The 20,363-nt window shown below is 43.9% G+C and overlaps 2 protein-coding genes across 18 annotated transcripts in view; one reads left to right on the forward strand and one right to left on the reverse strand.

Annotated features, from left to right (window-relative positions):
* tchp (trichoplein, keratin filament binding) lies at window positions 1–7,706 on the forward strand. Of its 2 annotated transcripts, none has more exons than XM_021605407.3 (13): window positions 1–142; window positions 368–573; window positions 831–1,041; window positions 1,166–1,222; window positions 1,477–1,545; window positions 1,882–2,055; window positions 2,531–2,643; window positions 2,773–2,839; window positions 2,935–3,107; window positions 3,213–3,294; window positions 3,416–3,601; window positions 3,739–3,882; window positions 7,423–7,706. In XM_021605407.3, exons 2-13 carry the CDS (start codon window positions 374–376, stop codon window positions 7,453–7,455), a joined length of 1,509 nt encoding a protein of 502 aa, XP_021461082.2. In that variant the 5' UTR covers window positions 1–142; window positions 368–373; the 3' UTR covers window positions 7,456–7,706. The 2 variants fall into 2 exon arrangements, with proteins under 2 accessions (XP_021461082.2, XP_090093228.1); XM_090237102.1 differs by having other exon boundaries at window positions 21–142; window positions 315–573.
* Window positions 7,707–7,815: 109 nt separating this feature from the next.
* The window catches only part of git2a (GIT ArfGAP 2a), a 33,134-nt gene continuing 20,586 nt past the window's right edge, over window positions 7,816–20,363 (reverse strand). For 4 of the 16 annotated variants that reach the window (XM_090237094.1, XM_090237099.1, XM_021605413.3 and 1 more), the window contains 5 exons: window positions 18,847–18,933; window positions 15,307–15,389; window positions 14,903–15,094; window positions 13,444–13,507; window positions 7,816–13,257 (listed from right to left, as the gene is read on the reverse strand). In XM_090237094.1, coding sequence (XP_090093220.1) covers window positions 13,045–13,257; window positions 13,444–13,507; window positions 14,903–15,094; window positions 15,307–15,389; window positions 18,847–18,933 — 639 coding nt within the window. In that variant the 3' untranslated portion in view covers window positions 7,816–13,044. Of the gene's footprint in view, window positions 13,258–13,443; window positions 13,508–14,401; window positions 14,528–14,902; window positions 15,095–15,306; window positions 15,390–16,938; window positions 17,040–18,846; window positions 18,934–20,363 lie in introns of all 16 variants that reach the window. The other 12 variants (XM_090237097.1, XM_090237100.1, XM_021605416.3 and 9 more) reach the window with 4 other exon arrangements.

Consider the following 20,363-nt stretch of genomic DNA (forward strand, 5'->3'; position numbering starts at 1 on the left):
TTTGACCCTTGTGAAGCTCCGTAGTGTAACTAGGAAGGGATTTGGTTACTAAGCGAAACGGGAAGAGAGAAATCTAAGGATTTTCTCCAGCCGCAAACTAACATAACTTTGAAATTATATTTTGGAGAGGGAACGTTGACTGGTAAGCAATTTGATGCAAAAAGTACTTTTGTAAAGACAAATGTCGATTAGCACTTTACGCTAGCTAACTTTTGTTAGGACTTTACTGATGGCGTCATATTTTGAATCTAGCTAGCTACGCTATCTACTGTAGCTAGCAAGTAACGGCTTTGTCCATTGCTTTTGTCTAACAGAAGCAGTTGTATCCGTTTCTAAATAGGTAACTGAATAGAGTTTTCCCATCTAGATCTATATGGCTCTACCAACCCTCTCTGCCCACTGGCCTAGTCGAGTTCGTTCTCTGGAAAGACAGATGATGCGGCACTGCCGGCAGCGGGAACAGGAGGCATGTTGGCGGCAGCAATGGGAGATGAACTCGAAGTACTACAGACAACAGAACGTTGTAAGCAGTAAGCAGGCACACTGGAGTTCTCGTCAATCATACCAGGAGAGGTAGGCCTAATTCTCAAGGGCTGTATTGTTTGTACTTCAGAAACGGATAATTGACTGAGATACTATGATGGGAATTAGGCTATAACTAATTTCATGCTTAAAAAAATGTCCTGATTCTCCAGTCGTATTGATCCAACTTTTCTTGTAGTGGCAATAGTTCAACAATGATAAGAACACCATCAGTAGATCTAATGGATGATACTTGAAAACCATTATCACTAGTTAATGGCTTATCTCCTTTCTCTCCCATCCATCAGTATGTCAGCATACCACAAAGAGAGACTGAAAGAGGAGAAGGTGGTGAGTCTGGAGAAGCGCAGGGAGCGTCTCAGGACCCTGCTCCAGAAGGAGCGGGACCAGCTTGAGGCTGAGTTACGGGATGTTGTCCCTGACAGGAGTACACTGACTAGGCAACTGGTGGACAAGACCAAAGACCTCCGCTCAGGCCGAGAGGAACGAAGGAAGAAGGTATAGAGGCACCAACCTCATCCGGTTTATTCCTCAAAAACAAATAAGATACACGAGCATTGAGCTGGCAGAGCGCATGACCATTGACATATGATTTTTGTTGTTTTACTATTCCACCACACAGCTAGCAGAAGAGCTGTTGAGGGAGCACTGGAAGAAAAACAACCCTGAGTTGCAGAAGGTTAGTGGCCGACGAATTGGAGGTTTAGGATGCCATGACTAGCCCTTGACAGTTCGTCACAACAACATGTGTTTCTTATTGGACAAGTCCTTCCCGTTTCAGTCCATTTGGTGCATAATGAACACAACACTGGTGACTAAGTGCTGTATAGTACAACTGTATAGTACACTTGATCTGGAAACCAAAGGGCTTGTGATGCAATTGTTCCATCTCGTCTGTGTATCGAATCCTGATTGAACAGTTTGTGTCTACAGGTCGAGTCAACTTTACATAAAGATCATGTGGTGAGCCAATGGCAGACACAGACCTTGGTGAAAAAACAGGTATGCGCTCAATGCTACAGCCAGTATTACCTTTTTGTCGGAGGGTTTAGTTCACTTCAGTTAGTGCGCTTTAACTCAGGTTTGAGTATTTAATTTCAAGATGGTCATTAGTATTTAAAGAGCATTCTTTCATCTGTGAGTACAGTATTCTTTTATGGAAATAAACTCCAATTAGACTGCTCTTTACTCAGGGTGAAAAATAAGGCATTCCTTAAATATGTGGATATCCAATGCTTATTCAAAATAAGACAAATAGTGTAGACATATCTTAAACTGATTATCATTGAAAGACAATGAAGTGGTAAGCCAAAGTAATCCCTGCATTGAAACCTGCAGCATGAGGAGGCAGCCCAGGAGGAGAAGAGGCGCTTTGAGAACGAATACGAGACGAGTCGACGGGAGGCGCTGCAGAGGATGAAGCAGGCAGAGGAGAGAAGAAGAGGAGAGGACAGGGAGAGAGCCAAGGAGCTCCGCAAACAGATGGAAGAGCTCAAGCTCCGGGAGGAAGAGGTAAGCAAGCAGCTGTCGTTCAGTCTCTGGACACTTTAGTTCTGCAAAGGAGGAAAATGGTACTGTTAAACCATAAGAAGAAGCACCGTACATGGTGTAGTGCATTGAGTAAAGCAAGACTATGGAGACCAGTCAGACGACATATTAATACAAATTTGTCCATTTCAGAAAATTTGTCTTGCATCTCATCTCAAAGTCAACAGCATCACCACATATACTGCGTAAATACATACAACAATATAAATCACAAGCAAAATACAACAAAAACAACACGTGGATACAGTCCATGGGGTAAGCAACATTTCAGATTCATGGGGGTGGCGGGCAGTCGTTTGTTTGATACTGGTGAGGACGAATGATTTCTGGTATTGGCAGCCTGTTGGTAAGACCTGGTAGTCCCGCATAAGCCTAATTTGGAATTGCACTGTAAATGCTGGTAGTGTGACTGAGCCCCTATGCTATCTCTGTTTCTCAGGCCAGGTGTCTGAAGAAGGAGCAGGAGGCCCTGCTGTCCCAGCGCTGGGAGGTGGAGAAGCTAGAGGAGGAGAGAAGGAAGGTGGAGGAGTGCCACAAGAAATCTGAAATGGGGTAAGTGACTCTCCCATTGGAAGAGTTCAGTCAAGGATGAAAACTATAAATAAACCATCTGGACTGAAAAACTGCCTCATGTCCAGTAGTTGTTGTTTTGTGGTTTGATCAAACTGTTTCCTTTCTCAGGCGATTCTTGACCCGCCAGTACCGCGCCCAACTGAAGAGGAGAGCCCAGCAGGTGCAGGAGGAGCTGGTTTGTCCGCTTGTTTTTTTAATTGCTCAGCTGTATGTGAATTGACACACCCTTCACCAGTGACCACTGCTTGCAATGCCTGTGTCGTTCACCAGGAGGCGGACCGCAAGATTCTGGCAGCCCTGCTAGAGGGGGAGCAGGAGGACCAGCGTCTGGAAAGCGTTCGGCGGGAGAGGGCAGTGGCGGATGCCGCCTGGATGAAGCACGTCATTGAAGAGCAGCTCCAGCTGGAGAGGGAGAGGGAGGCAGAGTTTGATGTCCTGTACCGGTCAGTAGAACCAATACTATCATGACTCCCCCTGCCAGTCTAGGTCTGACTATGGGGTGGAGATCTAAGTTTGTATTGTATAAGTTAAATTATTGGTCTTGTCAGGGAGGAGGCCCAGCGTGTTTGGGAGAAGCGGGAGGCAGAGTGGGAGAAGGAGAGGAGAGCCAGGGAGAGGCTTATGCAGGAGGTGAGTGGGCCTGAGGGGAAGGGAGGGTAGGACATGAGCAACACACCAAGGAGTGCCAAGCTTGCGTCTTTGTATCTACAGAAGACTAGAGAATCCAAGCGTCTCCTTTTCTCCCTGGAAGGTTCTGGCAGGCAGACAGCAGCAGCTGGATGTCAAGATGCAGGAGAACCGTCAGGCTCAGGAGGAGTCTCTGAGGAGGCGCGAGGAGCTGATCGAAGAGCTAGAGCTGGAGCGGCAGACCAGACGCCAAGAGAGGGAGGAGGACGAGGGTCACAGGACGGCTCGGATGCAGGAGATCAATGCACAGGTTGGCGGGGGCCTTCAAACTCCAATTCTAAAAGGATGTATGAAAGGCCTTGAACAGCCTGTGTTGACCTGGATCAGTTGTTGACATGGGTTAGAGGATGAAGCTGTCTGTGGCTCATTGTTCTCTCTCCCCTGCAGGTAGAGCAGCGGCGTCGGGAGCAGTGGGAAGAGCAGCGACAGAGGGAGCAGATGGAGGAGGTGGAGAGGGAGGCCCTGAGGCTGCAGGAGGAGGAGCTGAGGCTGGAGACTCATAGAATGGCCCAGCAGGGCTACCAGGACAAGGTACTGAACCACGGTCCTGTTCATTTGGGCACACAATATCAACATTTTTACCTGGCAGCTATACAGATAACAATTCATTTGGAAAATATACTGAACAAAAATAAACGCAACATGCAACAATTTCTAAGATTTTACTGAGTTACAGTTCATATAAGGAAATCAGTAAATTTTAATATATTCAATAGGGCTGAATCTATGGATTTCACATGACTGGGAATACAGATATGAATATGTTGGTAACAGATACAGTACCTTAAAATTATAGGGGCGTGGATCAGAAAACCAGTCTATCTGGTGTGACCACCATTTGCCTCATGCAGCGCAACACATCTTTGCATGGAGTTGATTGGGCTGTTGATTGTGGCCTGTAGAATGTTTTCCCACTTCTCTTCAATGCCTTTGCGAAGTTGCTGGATATTGGCGGGAACTGCAACACCCTGTTGTCGTGTCTTGGCTATCATTAAAACCTCTTCAGTCTCCCCCTCCTTTTTCGAACATTCTGTTAAAAATCGTGCAACATTTCAGCGTCCTGCTACTCATGCCAGGAATATAGTATATGCATATGATTAGTATGTGTGGATAGAAAACACTCTGAAGTTTCTAAAACTGGTTAAATCACGGCTGTGACTATAACAGAGCGTGTGTTTCAACGAAAAGCGCAAGAAAAACTGGTCACTGAAAGCTGAAAATAATATCCATGCGCCACTTGCATGTATTGTTTAAAGGACACCAAATTAAATATGGCCACGGATGCAATTCCTACAGCTTCCACACGATGTCGCCAAAAATCCTTTGAGACATGACCAATAGATCCTTCATTCCATCCAGCCTACAACAATCGATTTTGGAAGAGAGAAAAATGGACATTGTTTTCTTGAGTAGCTGCTATTGAATACAGATCGCCCAGTGATCAATTTGATCGCTTATTAACGTTTACAAATACCTAAAGTTGGGTTACAAAAGTAGGTTGAAGTGTTTTGTCAAAGAATATAGGCAACTTATATCATTTTAAAAAATGACGTTGCGTGTTGGAAGAGAGCTTTTTTCCTGAACCAGACAGGCTATACAAATGGATATTTTGGGCATACATGGACGGATTTAATCGGGAAAAAGACCCAATTGTGATGTTTATGGAACATATAGGAGTGCCAACAAAGAATATCATCAAAGGTAATGAATGTTTTATATTTTATTTCTGCGTTTTTGTGTAGCGCCGGCTACGCTAATTCTTTTGTTTACGTCCCCTTCAGGTATATTGGGGTGTTGCATGCTATCAGATAATAGCTTCTCATGCTTTCGCCGAAAAGCATTTAAAAAATCTGACTTGTTGGCTAGATTCACAACGAGTGTAGCTTTAATTCAATACCCTGCATGTGTATTTTAATGAACGTTTGAGTTTTAACGAGTACATTTAGCATTTAGCGTAGCGCATTTGCATTTCCAGGTGCCTACTTGAGACGTCTGCGTCTCAAGTAGGATCAAGAGGTTAATGTTATGACAATTGTTTTATCAAATCAATTAACTATGTTTAATTATTACGTTGTTTAAATGAATCATCGCAACCATTAAAACTCATTAGCAATCTTTGGGGCACCACAGAAAAAGTTTATTTAACGAGTTACCGTTTACCTTCTATCAGTCTCATTCTGAACATTGTTGACTTCAAATCTGCACAAACCCTAGTCTCCATGATGAATTAGCGATACACAAATTGGCGTAATTATTTATTTACTAACTAAATAATCACACAGAATTACATAAACACACGGTATAGTTATTGGTTACTAACACAATGCAATGAAAGGTCCCTAGTGGACTAAACCGTTATGATGGCTCGTTACACAAACTGAAAAGGGAGGGGAATGTAAGAAAGTGGGAGAAAAGACAAAGGACTTCACTATTGTACATACAGCTGATAACTATGCTCATGGAAATACTATGCACATGAACGGCTGGCTGCTCATTCGAAAATAATTGCAATGTACATATTTACGATTGTATGCCTTTGTTGTCTCTGTGTTGAAATCGCCGGTCCATTTTCTGAAGAGTCGACAGTTGACAGAAAGTCTGGTTGTCCACCAGAGATCCCCCCTCCTTTTTAGTCGTAGCTTGTTCAGCAGCTCAGTTTCTTAGAATAGAGTGGTGAGAGGAAATTGTTCTTTGTTTCTCGTCTTCGGTCGAGTTTCCTAGACTATTTTACATATACAGCAGCAGACTGTGAATGTGTAGTCTTTAGTTTTGTAGATTTCTTAACCATTTGTAACATATTCTGCTGGCGCTGCTGGTAGCTGGTCTATAGAGTCTAACGTTTCGTGATGTCCGGTTCACACCGTCCACCTGCTTGGTCTCTTTTTTTTAAATATATTTTTTATTTAACTAGGCAAGTCAGTTAAAAACAAATTCTTATTTACAATGATGGCCTAGGAACAGTGGGTTAACTGCCTTGTTCAGGGGTCTCTATTGTCTAACCATTGCAACATGTAGCCACAGCTCCATGCTCTCTGGTCTTGTAGAGATTTTCTTCTTCTCTGTTAAAAGTTTCGGAGTTTCTAGCCATTCCGTACCTTTCAGCTCACACTGTCGGTCTCGCTGGCCTAATATACATTTTGTCACGAGTCCTATTTAAGCACTCGGGGGGTAATGTCTGTGCTCACGTCGGTGTGGTGACTGAGTGGTTAAGACTTCCTATGAAAAACAATTCTCTCATTTAGAAGGCTAACATCACATTACATCTTCTCACAAATAGTTTCATATTTCTGTCAGCTATGATCCTCACCCAAAAAGGCAAGTCATGACACTGTCGTACACGTCGATCCAGAGCATCTCAAAAACAGCTCAATTTGTGACATGTCTAGTGAGTATGCAGGCCATGGAAGAACTGGGACATTTTCAGCTTCCATGAATTGTGTACAGATCCTTGCGACATGGGGCCGTGCATTATCATGCTGAAACATGAAGTGATGGCGGCGGATTAATGCAATTGTGTTCGTTGTCCGTAGCTTATGCCTGCCCATATCATAGCCCCACCACCACGCCATACACGTGGTCTGCAGTTGAGGCCGGTTGGACGTACTGCCAAATTCTTTCAATTGACGTTGGGAGGCGGCTTATGGTAGAGAAATTATCATTAAATCTTCTGTAACAGCTCTGGTGGACATTCCTGCAGTCAGCATGACAATTGCACGCTCCCTCAACTTGAGATATCTGTGGCATTGTGTTGTGTGACAACCACTATTTTGTGTAAATATCATGCTGTTTAATCAGCTTCTTGATATGCCACACCTATCAGGTGGATAGATTATCTTGTCTAAGGAGAAATTTGTGCACAAATTGAGTCGCTTTTGTGCATATGTAAAATTTCTAGCATCTTATTGCAGCTCATGAAACATGGGACCAACACTTTACATGTTGCATTTATATTTTTGTTCAGTGTATAAGCCTATTGCGGTTGATTTGGATTGATATCTTACCATGTTTGCTCTTAATTGCTAAAGCACTTGATTAGTTTTGTCTCATATTCATACTGTCTTCCTCTCATAGATTCGTAGCAGACCCCGATCAGCCTGGACATGACGATCCTGTGAGGCCAAAAAAGACACGGCACAATCATATGTTTTTATACACATTTGTCCAAAAAGTTCATCTTAATGCGTTTAGAACTCATCAAGTATTCCAACACCATGCTCGTCAGTTGCAGAAAGTGGTTGTAGAGTTTTACAAAATGGTGTGTAAGGGATAGCGTTACAATCTTGGGTTTTATGTTTATATAATCTTTTTGATTTAAAATTGTTTCATTAAAATAAATCACTGTTCCTTTCTTTGCACATTTTTCTGCTCTCATGGACGAAGCACATCACACAAGAATATAACAAACAATTACTTGGTCATTAATAGACAGAATAACTACATTATCACAAATGCAACATGAGAAGGTTAATTATAAATTACTTTTATAAAAAAAACACACAAACACTGCATCTATGATAACTGCAGGACTGACACCTATTGAAAGTCCATTCAGAACAAGAGAAGCACAGAGGGACATTTCCTTGATCACATTTCAAGTACAGTATAACACAGCTCTGAACCATCTGCTAATAATGACGACCACCCGCTGGCAGAATTGTAGAGGAGATATCTACAGGGGATATCTACAATCCTATCCAATTAGTTGCACATTTAATACAAAATTAGTAGCATTACGAAATGGAGCACAAAAACACACGGAAGAGGAAAAATGATTAATAAGCTACAGATCTAGCTATGGTCACAGCACTAACACTGTTCACACAAGCAAATAGGGCACCCTGTCTACCATCTTAGATGGTTCAAAAAATATATCACTAGAATTCAATACAAACAACATTTTGCTGGTGAAGAGCATCATTTTCCCCCCCTGAATAAGTGTTGATATGAAATAGGCATAGATAGCTGTAGATGCATTTCAAAATGGAAGCAATAACACAGGGGAGGCACATTGGCATTGCAGGGATACGCAAATGTGCACAGATGAGATGGTTCAAGTCAGTTCCAAATCTCCCAACATTCCTTCCTACACTTGCTGGAATCACATTAAATTATACATTAGAATTCCATAGTTAGGTTACAGCAGGGATCATCAACTAGATTCAGCTGCGGGACTATTTTTTTGTTGAGTACATTTTCAGGGGGCCGGAACATAAATACTAATAATTTGTAGACTGCAAATTGACTGCAAGAAGCCCAAACAGATTGTTTTTAAGTTATATATATTTATATTAAAATCACTGGAAAAATATATATATATACACACAGTACCAGTCAAAAGTTGACACACGTTCTCATTCAAGGGTTTTTCTTTTACTATTTTCTACATTGTAGAATAATAGTGAAGACATCAACTATGAAATAATACACATGGAATCATTTAGTAACCAAAAGTGCTTAACAAAGCAATATATTTTAAGTAGCCACCCTTTTGCCTTGATGACAGCTCTGCACACTCTTGGAATGCTTTTCCAAAAGTCTTGAAGGAGTTCCCACCTATGCTGAGCACATGTTGGTTGATTTTCCTTCACTCTGCGATCAAACTCATCCCAAACCATCTCAATTGGGTTGAGTGAGGTCAGGTGATTGTGGAGGCCAGGTCATCTGATTCAGCATTCAATCACTCTCCTTCTTGGTCAAATAGCCCTTACACAGCCTGGAGGTGTGTTGGGTCATTGACCTGTTGAAAAACAAATTATAGTCCCACTAAGGGTAAACCAGATGGGTGGCGTATCGCTGCAGAATGCTGTGGTAGCCATGCTGGTTAAGTGTGCCTTGAACTCTAAATAAATCAGACTGCCCTTGAAGAAACTGTCAAAGTCCTTGAAATTTTCCTGATTGACTGACCATGTCTTAAAGTAATAATGGACGGTCGTTTCTCTTTGCTTATTTGAGCTGTTCTTGCCATAATATGGACTTGGTCTTCTACCAAATAGGGTTGTCTTCTGTATACCACCCCTACCTTGTCACAATACAACTGATTGGCTCAAACGCATTGAGGAAATAAATTGCACAAATTAACTTAACAAAGCACACCTGTTAATTGAAATGCATTCCAGGTGACCTCATGAAGCTGGTTGAGAGAATGCCAAGTGTGCACAAAGCTGTAAACAAGGCAAAGGGTGGCTACTTTGAAGAATCTCAAATATAACATATTTTGATTTGTTTAACACTTTTTTGGTTACATGATCCCATATGTGTTATTTCATAGTTGATATCTTCACTATTATTCTACAATGTAGAAAATAGTAAAAAAAGGAAAACCCTGTAATTAGTTGTGTCCAAACCTTTGACTGGTAGTGTGTATATACACACACACACACACACACACACACACACACACACACTTTTTTCCCCCAGAGCAAAATAAATATCTAAAAACTAAAAATAAACATCCTCTCACCTGTCAACTGTGTTTATTTTCACCAAACTTAACATTGGTAAATATTTGTATGAACATAAGATTCAACAACTGAGACAAACTGAACAAATTCAACAGAAATTGAATAATGTGTCCCTGAACAAAGCCCTCACCCTCCGATCCAACAGGTCCCAGACGTGCTCAATGGGATTGAGATCCGGGCTCTTTGCTAGCCATGGCAGAACACTGACATTTCTGTCTTGCAGGAAATCACGCGCAGTATGGCTGGTGGCATTGTCATGCTGGAGGGTCATGTCAGGATGAGCCTGCAGGAAGGGTAACACATGAGGGAGGATGTCTTCCTTGTAACACACAGCGTTGAGATGACAACAAGCTCCGTCCGGTGATGCTCCAAATTGATCCCGCTCCAGAGTACAGGCCTCGGTGTAGCACTTCAACGAAAAACGCAAATCCGACCATCATCCCTGGTGAGACAAAACCGCGACACATCAGAGAAGAGCACTTCTTGACAGTCCTGTCTGGTCCAGCGACGGTGGGCTTGTGCCCATAGGCGACGATGTTGCCAGTGATGTCTGGTGAGGACCTGCCTTACTACAGGTCTACAAGCCCTCAGTCCAGTCTCTCTCAGCCTATTGTGGACAGTCTGAGCACTGACGGAGGGATTGTGCGTTCCTAGTGTAACTCGGGCAGTTGTTGTTGCCATCCTGTACCTGTCCCGCAGGTGTGCTGTTCGGATGTATTGCTCCTGTGCAGGTGTTACACGTGGTCTGCCACTGCGAGGACGAACAGCTGTCCGTCCTGTCTCCCTGTAGCGCTATCTTAGGCGTCTCACAGTAAGGACATTGCAATTTATTGCCCTGGTCACATCTGCAGTCCTCATGCCTCCTTGCAGCATGCCTAAGGCACGTTCACGCAGATGAGCAGGGACCCTGGACATCTTTCTTTTGGTGTTTTTCAGAGTCAGTAGAAAGGCCTCTTTAGTGTCCTAAGTTTTCGCAACTGTGACCTTAATTACCGTCTGTAAGCTGTTGGTGTCTTAATAACCGTTCCACAGGTGCATGTTCATTAATTGTTTATGGTTCATTGAACAAGCATGGGAAACAGAGTTTAAACCCTTGAAGATCTGTGAAGTTATTTGGATTTTTACAAATTATTTTTGAAAGACAGGGTCCTGAAAAAGGGATTTTTTTCGCTGAGGGGGGGGGGGGGGGGGGGGGGCAAATTAAACCACCCATGGGCCAGGTGGAAATTATAGGCAATTAGCAAGACACCCCTAATAAAGGAGTGGTTCTGCAGGTGGTGACCACAGACCACTTCTAAGTTCCTATGCTTCCTGGCTGATGTTTTGGTCACTTTTGAATGCTGGCGGTGCTTTCACTCTAGTGGTAGCATGAGACAGAGTCTACAACCCACACAAGTGGCTCAGGTAGTGCAGCTCATCCAGGATGGCACATCAATGCGAGCTGTGGCAAGGTTTGCTGTGTCTGTCAGCGTAGTGTCCAGAGCATGGAGGCGCTACCAGGAGACAGGCCAGTACATCAGGAGACGTGGAGGAGGCCGTAGGAGGGCAACAACCCAGCAGCAGGACCGCTACCTCCGCATTTGTGCAAGGAGAAGCAGGAGGAGCACTGCAAAATTACCTCCAGCAGGTCACAAATGTGCATGCGTCTGCTCAAAAGGTCAAAAACAGACTCCATGAGGGTGGTATGAGGGCCCGACGTCCACAGGTGGGGGTTGTGCTTACAGCCCAACACCGTGCAGGACGTTTGGCATTTGCCAGAGAACACAAAGATTGGCAAATTCGCCACTGGCGTCCTGTGCTCTTCACAGATGAAAGCAGGTTCACACTGAGCACGTGACAGTCTGGAGACGCCGTGGAGAACGTTCTGCTGCCTGCAACATCCTCCAGCATGACCGGTTTGGCGGTGGGTCAGTCATGGTGTGGGGTGGCATTTCTTTGGGGGGCCGCACAGCCCTCCATGTGCTTGCCAGAGGTAGCCTGACTGCCATTAGGTACCGAGATGAGATCCTCAGACCCCTTGTGAGACCATATGCTGGTGCGGTTGGCCCTGGGTTCCTCCTAATGCAAGACAATGCTAGACCTCATGTGGCTGGAGTGTGTCAGCAGTTCCTGCAAGAGGAAGGCATTGATGCTATGGACTGGCCCGCCCATTCTCCAGACCTGAATCCAATTGGGCACATCTGGAACATCATGTCTCGCTCCATCCACCAACACCACGTTGCACCACAGACTGTCCAGGAGTTGGCGGGTGCTTTAGTCCAGGTCTGGGAGGAGATCCCTCAGGAGACCATCCGCCACCTCATCAGGTCATGCCCAGGCGTTGTAGGGAGGTCATACAGGCACGTGGAGGCCACACACACTACTGAGCCTCATTTTGACTTGTTTTAAGGACATTACATCAAAGTTGGATCAGCCTGTAGTATGGTTTTCCACTTTAATTTTGAGTGTGACTCCAAATCCAGACCTCCATGGGTTGATACATTTGATTTCTATTGATAGTTGTGTTATTTTGTTGTCAGCACATTCAACTATGTAAAGAAAAAAGTATTTAATAAGAATATTTCAGTCATTCAGATCTAGGATGTGTTATTTTAGTGTTCCCTTTATTTTTTTGAGCAGTGTATAATGGGCTTCTTAAATTCACTTCCAGGCCGCAAGCTGGACTGGGGACCGCCGGTTTGAGACTCCTGGTTCAGATAAGGAGCATCAAAGTGGATGACAAGCCTTAAGGAGGGTATATGCGATAGTTGGGAGTCTTTGTGGGCGAGGAAGACATATCTAGAACCACAAAAAAAAAAAAAAAAATATATATATCAAGAAGTGCGGTTTAGAAACTGCACATTAGCGACAAAGGATCTCCACAATCATCTTGTCAGTATTTGGCTGTACTGTAGATTCCTGAAATAGCTCACGACAAATCAAGTCCATAGAAATAAATCTACTAGTACAGACTCTCCCTTGCAGTTAGTAGAGCTCTGGACACTTTCCCATAGCTCAAGTTAAGTTGTATTTTTGTCCCAATGTTTTAACTTCAACACTCTTTATAATTGCGTACATTTGTCTTTAAATAAAAAATGACATGCAAATATCACATACACATTAAAAACAGAAATAAATGTGTTTTTTTTATATATAGATTTTTTACAACAAAGTTAAAGGATGAACAATACGGAGACATTTCGGGCCTTCAGATATCTAAAAGGCCTGCGACAGGCGGCAGTGGTTATAATGGTCAGTTGCTGTTCTCCTTGGTGGTAATGGTGACAAGCTGCTTGGCCGCCTTGGCGATGTCATAGGCACACTGGATAACCTGCTGGGTGACCAGCTGCATGTCAGGCCCTGGACTTCCCTCTGGGGGCACTGCCTTCTGACACTCTCCCTGGAGCCGGAAGGCGCTGGACGTCAACAGGCGCAGGGGACCTCGCACTGTCTCCGAACGTGGTCTCTGAAAGGTGAGATGAGGTTACAGGGTTCATCACAACACACAATCAAACTTTATTTCTATACCACATTTCTTAGAGGATGCAATTCAAATTGATAAACATAAAATACAAGGTGAGGGGAAAAAGGGTTAAAAGGCCTTTGCGTGTGTGTGTGTGTGATGGTACCATGGACCGTTCAGTGAGCTTACCTTGGGAAAGAGGGCAGCCATTTCCGTCACAGCCACATGTATTCTTTCGGAGCAGGGTATAAAGCTTTAAGAGGAAAGCATCAGGAGGAGAGAGGTTAATAAGACAGACTTTTAATGTCATCATTATTTCATGGAGAAAAAAATAAACTTATATTAAAATGTTTTGCAATCCCAAAACAACCATTTTCAAAACAAGACAGATCTGAGTTTTTAGTCTAGGTGAAGAGGCAAAACACAATTCAACACTCAGAGCTACATGCTGAAAAGCAAACTGCAGTCCATTCTTCGTGCTTGGCTAATCTATTATGCTATTCCAAATATTGCATTCTGACACGGTCAAACTGCAGCTGCCATAATTACCGTAGCCTGGGTGCCAATCAGTTTCTGCACTGAGGAGTTGGCAAGAGAGCAGAAACATATTGGTACCCAGGCTATAAATCATGGGTAATATAGACAGGAATGAGGGATTAGAGCTGATTATGTGTGATGAACTATCAGCTATGACAAAACAAGAAAATAAAAAATATAATTGCTCATTTGGACATTACACCATTCCCTAACATAAACACATATAGAAATAATCGTATAAAGTTGATTAGCCCTCTTATCTAATTTAGATGACTACTAAATATTCAACGAAATACCAACTAAACAAATCATTGGTACCTTGAATATCAAAAGTTTAGTTTTGAGGTAGTGGTGTTTGTACTGATGTTTGCAATGGAAGTAATGAAGAGAGTAGGTGAGTGAGTTCTTTAGGATCAACCTTACACACTAACGCCTAGCAGGCCACACATAGCAAAAGGAGGGAATCAGTCATCAGAATTTGGCAACCGAGCAGGGGTAGGCAAGACAGAGAAGGTGTGTAAGAGCGAGGGAAGGTGTGTAAGAGAAGGTGTGAGGGAGAGGGAGATGAGACACTGTGCCTAAGAAGCAGGGGCAGAGGCCAGTAAAGTACCAGGCGGCAGGATCGAGGGAGCGCAGGTTGAGGGGCTGCAGGGGAGAGGGGGCCTTCTCGGCCCAGGGCACCAGGCTGCTGAAACAGCCTAGACTGTGCCTGAGCCGGCGGACACCCTCACAAGGTCTGCTTACAGGAATAGAGGGGGAGAGACCAGAGGACCACAACACCCTCGAAATAATGACACGCGAGAGAGGACACGGGGTGGGAGAACACAGAAAAAGACAGAGGTGAAATCATAGAGGGAATAATAAAAACACTGAACTGAGAAGAACACACAAAATGCAGAGCTCCAGTAACCAAATCAGTGACAGTGGGGGAACTCAATCTAGGAAGTGGAGGTACTTTGATGAATACACAATAGAGAATTTGTGAAGCTGTGATGAATTCTGTTAGACAGAAAAAGCCTAGTTTTATCTCAATAGAGATAGTTACAACATAGGAGTTATATTTAATTTGTTTTTTCGATGTTGAGCTCATGACCTGCCACTTCTTCCTCACCTGTCGTGCTTGTTCTCCTGTGCAGCGCGGAGCAGATCCTGGATGTTCTTGGTGATCTGCTCTGTCTTGCGAATGACATCCTCGGTGCTGGGGAGCGCAGAGTCTGGCTCGGCTTCAAGATCATCCAGTTCAGGGATGGAGCTGCCCTCCCCAAGCCAGCCACTGCTCCTAAGCCTCCCCCTCCTGCCCACACTGCCAGGGGGGGGAGAGACAGCGAAATTAAGGATGTTACTACAATCTCTGCACCCTTACATCCAGACCTAACTTTCACCACCTGATGTGTAACACTGGAAGCAGTGGCAACTTTGAAGGGCCGATTTCAAATCTGACAGTGTGCCTTTGCTTTGTGTGGCTTGTATCAGTGAATTAGCTGTCCGTGCACACAGAAGTGTGTGTGTTCCTACCCTGAGTCCTCCAACTCAGAGTCATTGGTTGTGTTGTCATAGTCACCGTCTGACATGCTGCTCTGTTTCTCCATCTTAGAGGCCTAACATGAGAGGGAGAGAAAGGAGAGTAAAACAAATTGTCACTGTGACAAATACCAATGAAAATGCAAGCAAGAACTGCCAATGCATCATACAAAATAGTTTCTAGTGGTATAGCACAAACCATTACATCATACCTAGGCATAAACGTAAATAGAAACTTGGACAGAAATTTTCTTAAACAGTTTCACTAACAACTTACAGTATAGTATGTATGGCAGTGACAAATTGAATGAACTAAAACCATGGGAAAGAAACACAAAGACGACAATGCATAAAACAAGTCAACATCGAAAGCAAAACAGAGAAGCCTTTTGAATTTCATTGCCAGGGTTAGTAAAAAGAGGTTATCCGGGGTTCAAAACTGTTTTAGTTTTTTTGCCCTCAATATGAAACCTATCCAAATTGGTAACATTTGCAAATTCAATGTCGATAGGCTACTGTAATAGAAACCACACTGGTTGATTGATTGGTACCATGCCAAGTTGGGATGCTAGGCTTGTCCAATGTCAATGAAAACCTTTGAACTCCTGCTAGTAAAAGACGGAGACTCGTAGACAATATTAAAACTAACAAAGTAATAGCCTAAACCATGGCAGGGAATGAAGTGCCAAATGTAGTCCAGGAAAAGCTTCAAACACTGCCATGCTGGCTGCACCCTTTTTAAAATGCACACTCCAAGACAGATGAAGTCAGGGAATGACTGGATATCTATCAGACAAACAACCTCCAATGAATTACATCAGAACCATGATCCATTCTTTTCCAGAGCTCTGATCCAAGACTTTCATTCAGAGTCATAAATTTCATGACATCATGGAATCAAGGTTCTGATTAATTTGGGTCAAAAGCTTAAAAGCTGCACTGAGTCATCGACTGAGGCGATGCTGATGGAGGTGCTGGATAACAAATGTATCTGACCATTTAAAGTTAACTGTGCTCAATACTGTATACTACGTGCTCCATCCAGCCTGTAAGCATTGTGTGCTGCGTCACAAGACTGGTGGATAATAGCTTTACTCTAGTATCAGATTGGAAGCTTGGGCGCACAGCACTGACCCTGCACTGTCGCGTCCTTGCACATTCCTCGCTCTTTCAGCAGAGAAGAGAAACTATGTAGAAGCAGTGAGTTTCAAAGAAAAGAGCAGAGACAAACACCCAAAGGGGGACACAGGCCACATACAATAGTTACATACCCTTTCCAGCCTAGCCCAATAGACCCGATCAAAAAACATCCTCTTCCTGTCTGCAGGGCAAGATGCCACAGCCCACACAAACACAATACAGCAAACTGCTGAAAGTGGGGTTAGCTTGTACAAGTGTTTTGTCAATTTCTTTACCACTGGGTTTGAAGTTTTACACATTGGTCAGTCAAAGGCCCTGTCCAGAAATAACCCCTAGCCCTTATGCACTTGTGGAGATCTGAGAGCTTCCCCTTGCCCACTGATAGGTTAGATAGAATTGTTAATATATTGCTTAAACCTTCACCAGATCTCCACAAGTGTCTAGGGGGTAGGGGCTAAGGGCTGTTTGCTTCTGAACAGGTCCCACCTCTTGGTGCGGGACAGACTCCTGGATAACCGGTGAGTTTAGATGTTACTAGAGGCGAGGGAGGGCATGCTGGATGACGTTTACTGGGCAACGGCCATGTGCTGGTTAGAGGGAGAAAAGAGGTCATCAAGTTTAAAAGTATTGCAAAATTTTAGCTTGGAATGTGGAAGGAATTTGCATTAGGAATGAGGAATTTGGGAAAATGGGAAAATTCTCAATAGGCTGACTTCAACTGGCAACTGGTCTCACGGAGGGTAGGCAAACCTTTGCATTGAGATGGGTGTGTGATCTTGGCGCATAGTGCTGCTTCATTGAAAACACTCTAGCTGATTGTAACAGGCATGATGAGGACAATGATCGTGGAGATGTATGGGTGGTTGTGGTGGAGATTATATATACACACAAAAGTATGTGGACACCCCTTCAAATGAGTGATTTCTGATATTTCAGCCACACCGGTTGCTGACAGGTTCAAAATAGAGCACACAGCCACATTATCTCCATAGACAAAAAAATTGGCAGTACAATGGCCTTACTGAAGAGCTCAGTGACTTCAACGTGGTACAGTCATAGGATGCTACATTTCCAACAAATCAGTTCGTCAAATTTCTGCCCTACGAGAGCTGTCCTGGTCAACTGTATGGGCTGTTATTGTGAAGTGGAAATGTCTAGAAGCAACAACGGCTCAGACGGAAAGTGGTAGGCCACACAAGCTAACAGAATGGGAACGCAGAGTCCTGAAGCTCGTAAAAACCATGTGTCTTCGGTTGCAACACTCACTACCGAGTTCCAAACTGCCTTTGGAAGCAAAGTCAGCTGTTTGTCGGGAGCTTCATGAAATGGGTTTTCATGGCCGAGCAGCCGCACACAAGCCTAAGATCAACATTCACAACGCCAAGCGTTGGCTGGAATGGTGTAAAGCCTGACGCCATTGGACTCTGGAGCAGTGGAAACGCGTTCAGTGATGAATCACGCTTCACCATCTGGCAGTCCGACGGACGAATCTGGGTTTAGCGGATGCCAGGAGAACGCTACTTGCCTAATGCATAGTGCCAACTGTAAAGTGGAGGAGGAATAATGGAATGGGGATATTTTTCATGGTTCAGGCTAGGCCCCTTAGTTCCAGTGAAGGGAAATATTAAAGCTACAGCATACAATGACATTCTAGACGATTCTGTGCTTCCAACTTTGTGGCAACAGTTTGGAGAAGGCCCTTTCCTGTTCCAGCGTGCACAAAGCGAGGTTCATATAAAAATGGTTTGTCGAGATTGGTGTGGAAGAACTTGACTGGCCTGCATAGAACCCTGACCTCCACCCCATCGAACACCTTTGGGATGAATTGGAACGCTGACTGCGAGAAAGACCTAATCGCCCAACATCAGTTCCCGACCTCACTAATGCTCGTGGCTGAAGGGAAGCAAGTCCCCACAGCAATGTTCCAACATCTAGTGGAAAGCCTTCACAGAAGAGTGGAGGCTGTTATAGCAGCAAACGGGGGACCAACTCCATATTAATGCCCATGATTTTGGAATGAGATGTTCGACAAGCAGGTGTCCACATACTTTTGGTCATGTAGTGTGGTGGTAGAGATACTTCACACAAGCTCTGTGTGGCACAAGAAGTAAGAATGCTCTGACTTCTGCGGTGGCGGGCATCGTAGACGTCACCAGGACCCTGAAAGCCAGGTCCTGGTGACGTCCCTGGAGACCTATATGGGTGGTGGTGGTGGTGCTAGAGATATGTATGAGTGGTGTAACGAAGGCAGCCCATGGGGTGGTGGCTTGGCTCATGCAACAGGACAGGTAGGGAGGAAGCAGCATATGAAGGACAAAAGGAGGGAGGGAGGAGAAGGGCTCCCAATGGATTTGCTGTGTCAAGAGGCATGGACCAAGTGAGGAGGTACTTAACCCTTTGAGCACTTTCGTCCTGTGACCAGGACAGGGTGGATGGGAAGGAGGGGAGGGATGAAGAGGTCACAAAAGCACCCCTTCCCATCTAGAAAAGGGTTCAAATTATATGTAAAAATTAAAATAAAATTAAAATAAGAATTGTTAGTGCTCCCATGAACAAAGACTTAATGCAAGTAACAGTTTTTGGGAGTACTAAAATACATTTTTAATAAAAACAAATCTTTAAGAAACCAAAATCAAAGTAAGAATGAAGAAAACCATAAAATGTGATGATAAATGAGACTGTATGACAAGACATTTGACTTGAATAACTGCATTACAATCATTGCCATGTTGGATCTGGGAATACTGGACCTCATCCCATACCTAGAACATTTTAAACATCTAGACAATGAACATATTCTACCTTTGATACTGCATAGTACAAGATTGTTTCATAGCAATATTGAAAGGGGCATTCCGGGATTCGAAAAACAACAAGGCAGTCACTCCACCACTTGTTTTTGTAAACACCTGAGTGGTGGGGCTAGATAAATGCAACCATTATAAAATCCATAGACAGAAGGAAAGACCATCAATGAGGTAAAAAAGTATAGTTTTAACCATGTTCTGCAGCTACAGGCTACAGCAGGGTTTATTCAAATCTTACCCTACGAAGTCCGGAGTACTGCTGGTTTTCTGTTCTACCTAAACATTAAAATTGCACCCACCAGGTGTCCCAGGTCTAAATCAGTCCCTGATTACAAGGGATGAATGGAAAAAAGCAGTGGAACTGGCTTCGATGGGTAGATTTATAATTACATTGTTCACAAACAATGGAGGAAAGCAAACTTATATTTTGGGTTCTGATAGAGTAGGACACGAAAATTTGCTCCGACAGTGAGTCACGTGGCTGCGGCTCGCTATATAAAGCAGGCAGACCGGCATCAACACTTTCAATTACTATTCGATTGAATGTTAGAATGACAAAAACGAGTGACCTAAGCGACCGAGCGTGATATGATCATCGGTGCCAGACGCGCCGGATTCAGTTTCTCATAAACAGCCGTCCTTCTGAGCTTGTTATGCACGACAGTGTCTAGGGTTTACAGAGAATGGTGCAACAAATAAAAAAACATCCAGTCAGCGGCAGTCCTGTGGGCGAAAACAGCTCGTTGATGAGATCGAAAGGAGAATGGCAAGAACCAGGCGGGCGACAAATAACCGCGCAGTACAACAGTCATGTGCAGAAACGGCATCTCAGAACGCACAACTCGTCGATCCTTGTCACGGATGGGCTATTGCATCAGACGAACACACCGGGTTCCACACCTATCAGCTAGAAACAAGAAAAAGCGGCTCCAGTGGGCAAGCGATCAACAATACCAGACAATTGAGGAGTGGAAAAACATTGCCTGGAACATAACAGTGAGTTCGGTTTAGTCTGCACTGTCTGCACAGTCCTCAGACCTCTACCCAATAGAGCATCTTTAGGATGAGATGGAACAGGCTGTTCACAGCATGAATGTACCACCG

The sequence above is a fragment of the Oncorhynchus mykiss genome, chromosome 6 (genome assembly GCF_057628025.1).
Source record: "Oncorhynchus mykiss isolate SJ-2025 chromosome 6, ASM5762802v1, whole genome shotgun sequence".
In the NCBI taxonomy this organism is placed as follows: domain Eukaryota; kingdom Metazoa; phylum Chordata; class Actinopteri; order Salmoniformes; family Salmonidae; genus Oncorhynchus; species Oncorhynchus mykiss.

Coding starts and splice junctions, on each gene's coding strand:
- tchp (XM_021605407.3), top strand. CDS start 374: ATGGCTCTACCAACCCTCTCTGCCCACTGGCCTAGTCGAGTTCGTTCT. Junction 1,223..1,476: donor ACAACCCTGAGTTGCAGAAG/GTTAGTGGCCGA, acceptor TTGTGTCTACAG/GTCGAGTCAACTTTACATAA. Junction 3,295..3,415: donor GGGAGAGGCTTATGCAGGAG/GTGAGTGGGCCT, acceptor TCTCCCTGGAAG/GTTCTGGCAGGCAGACAGCA.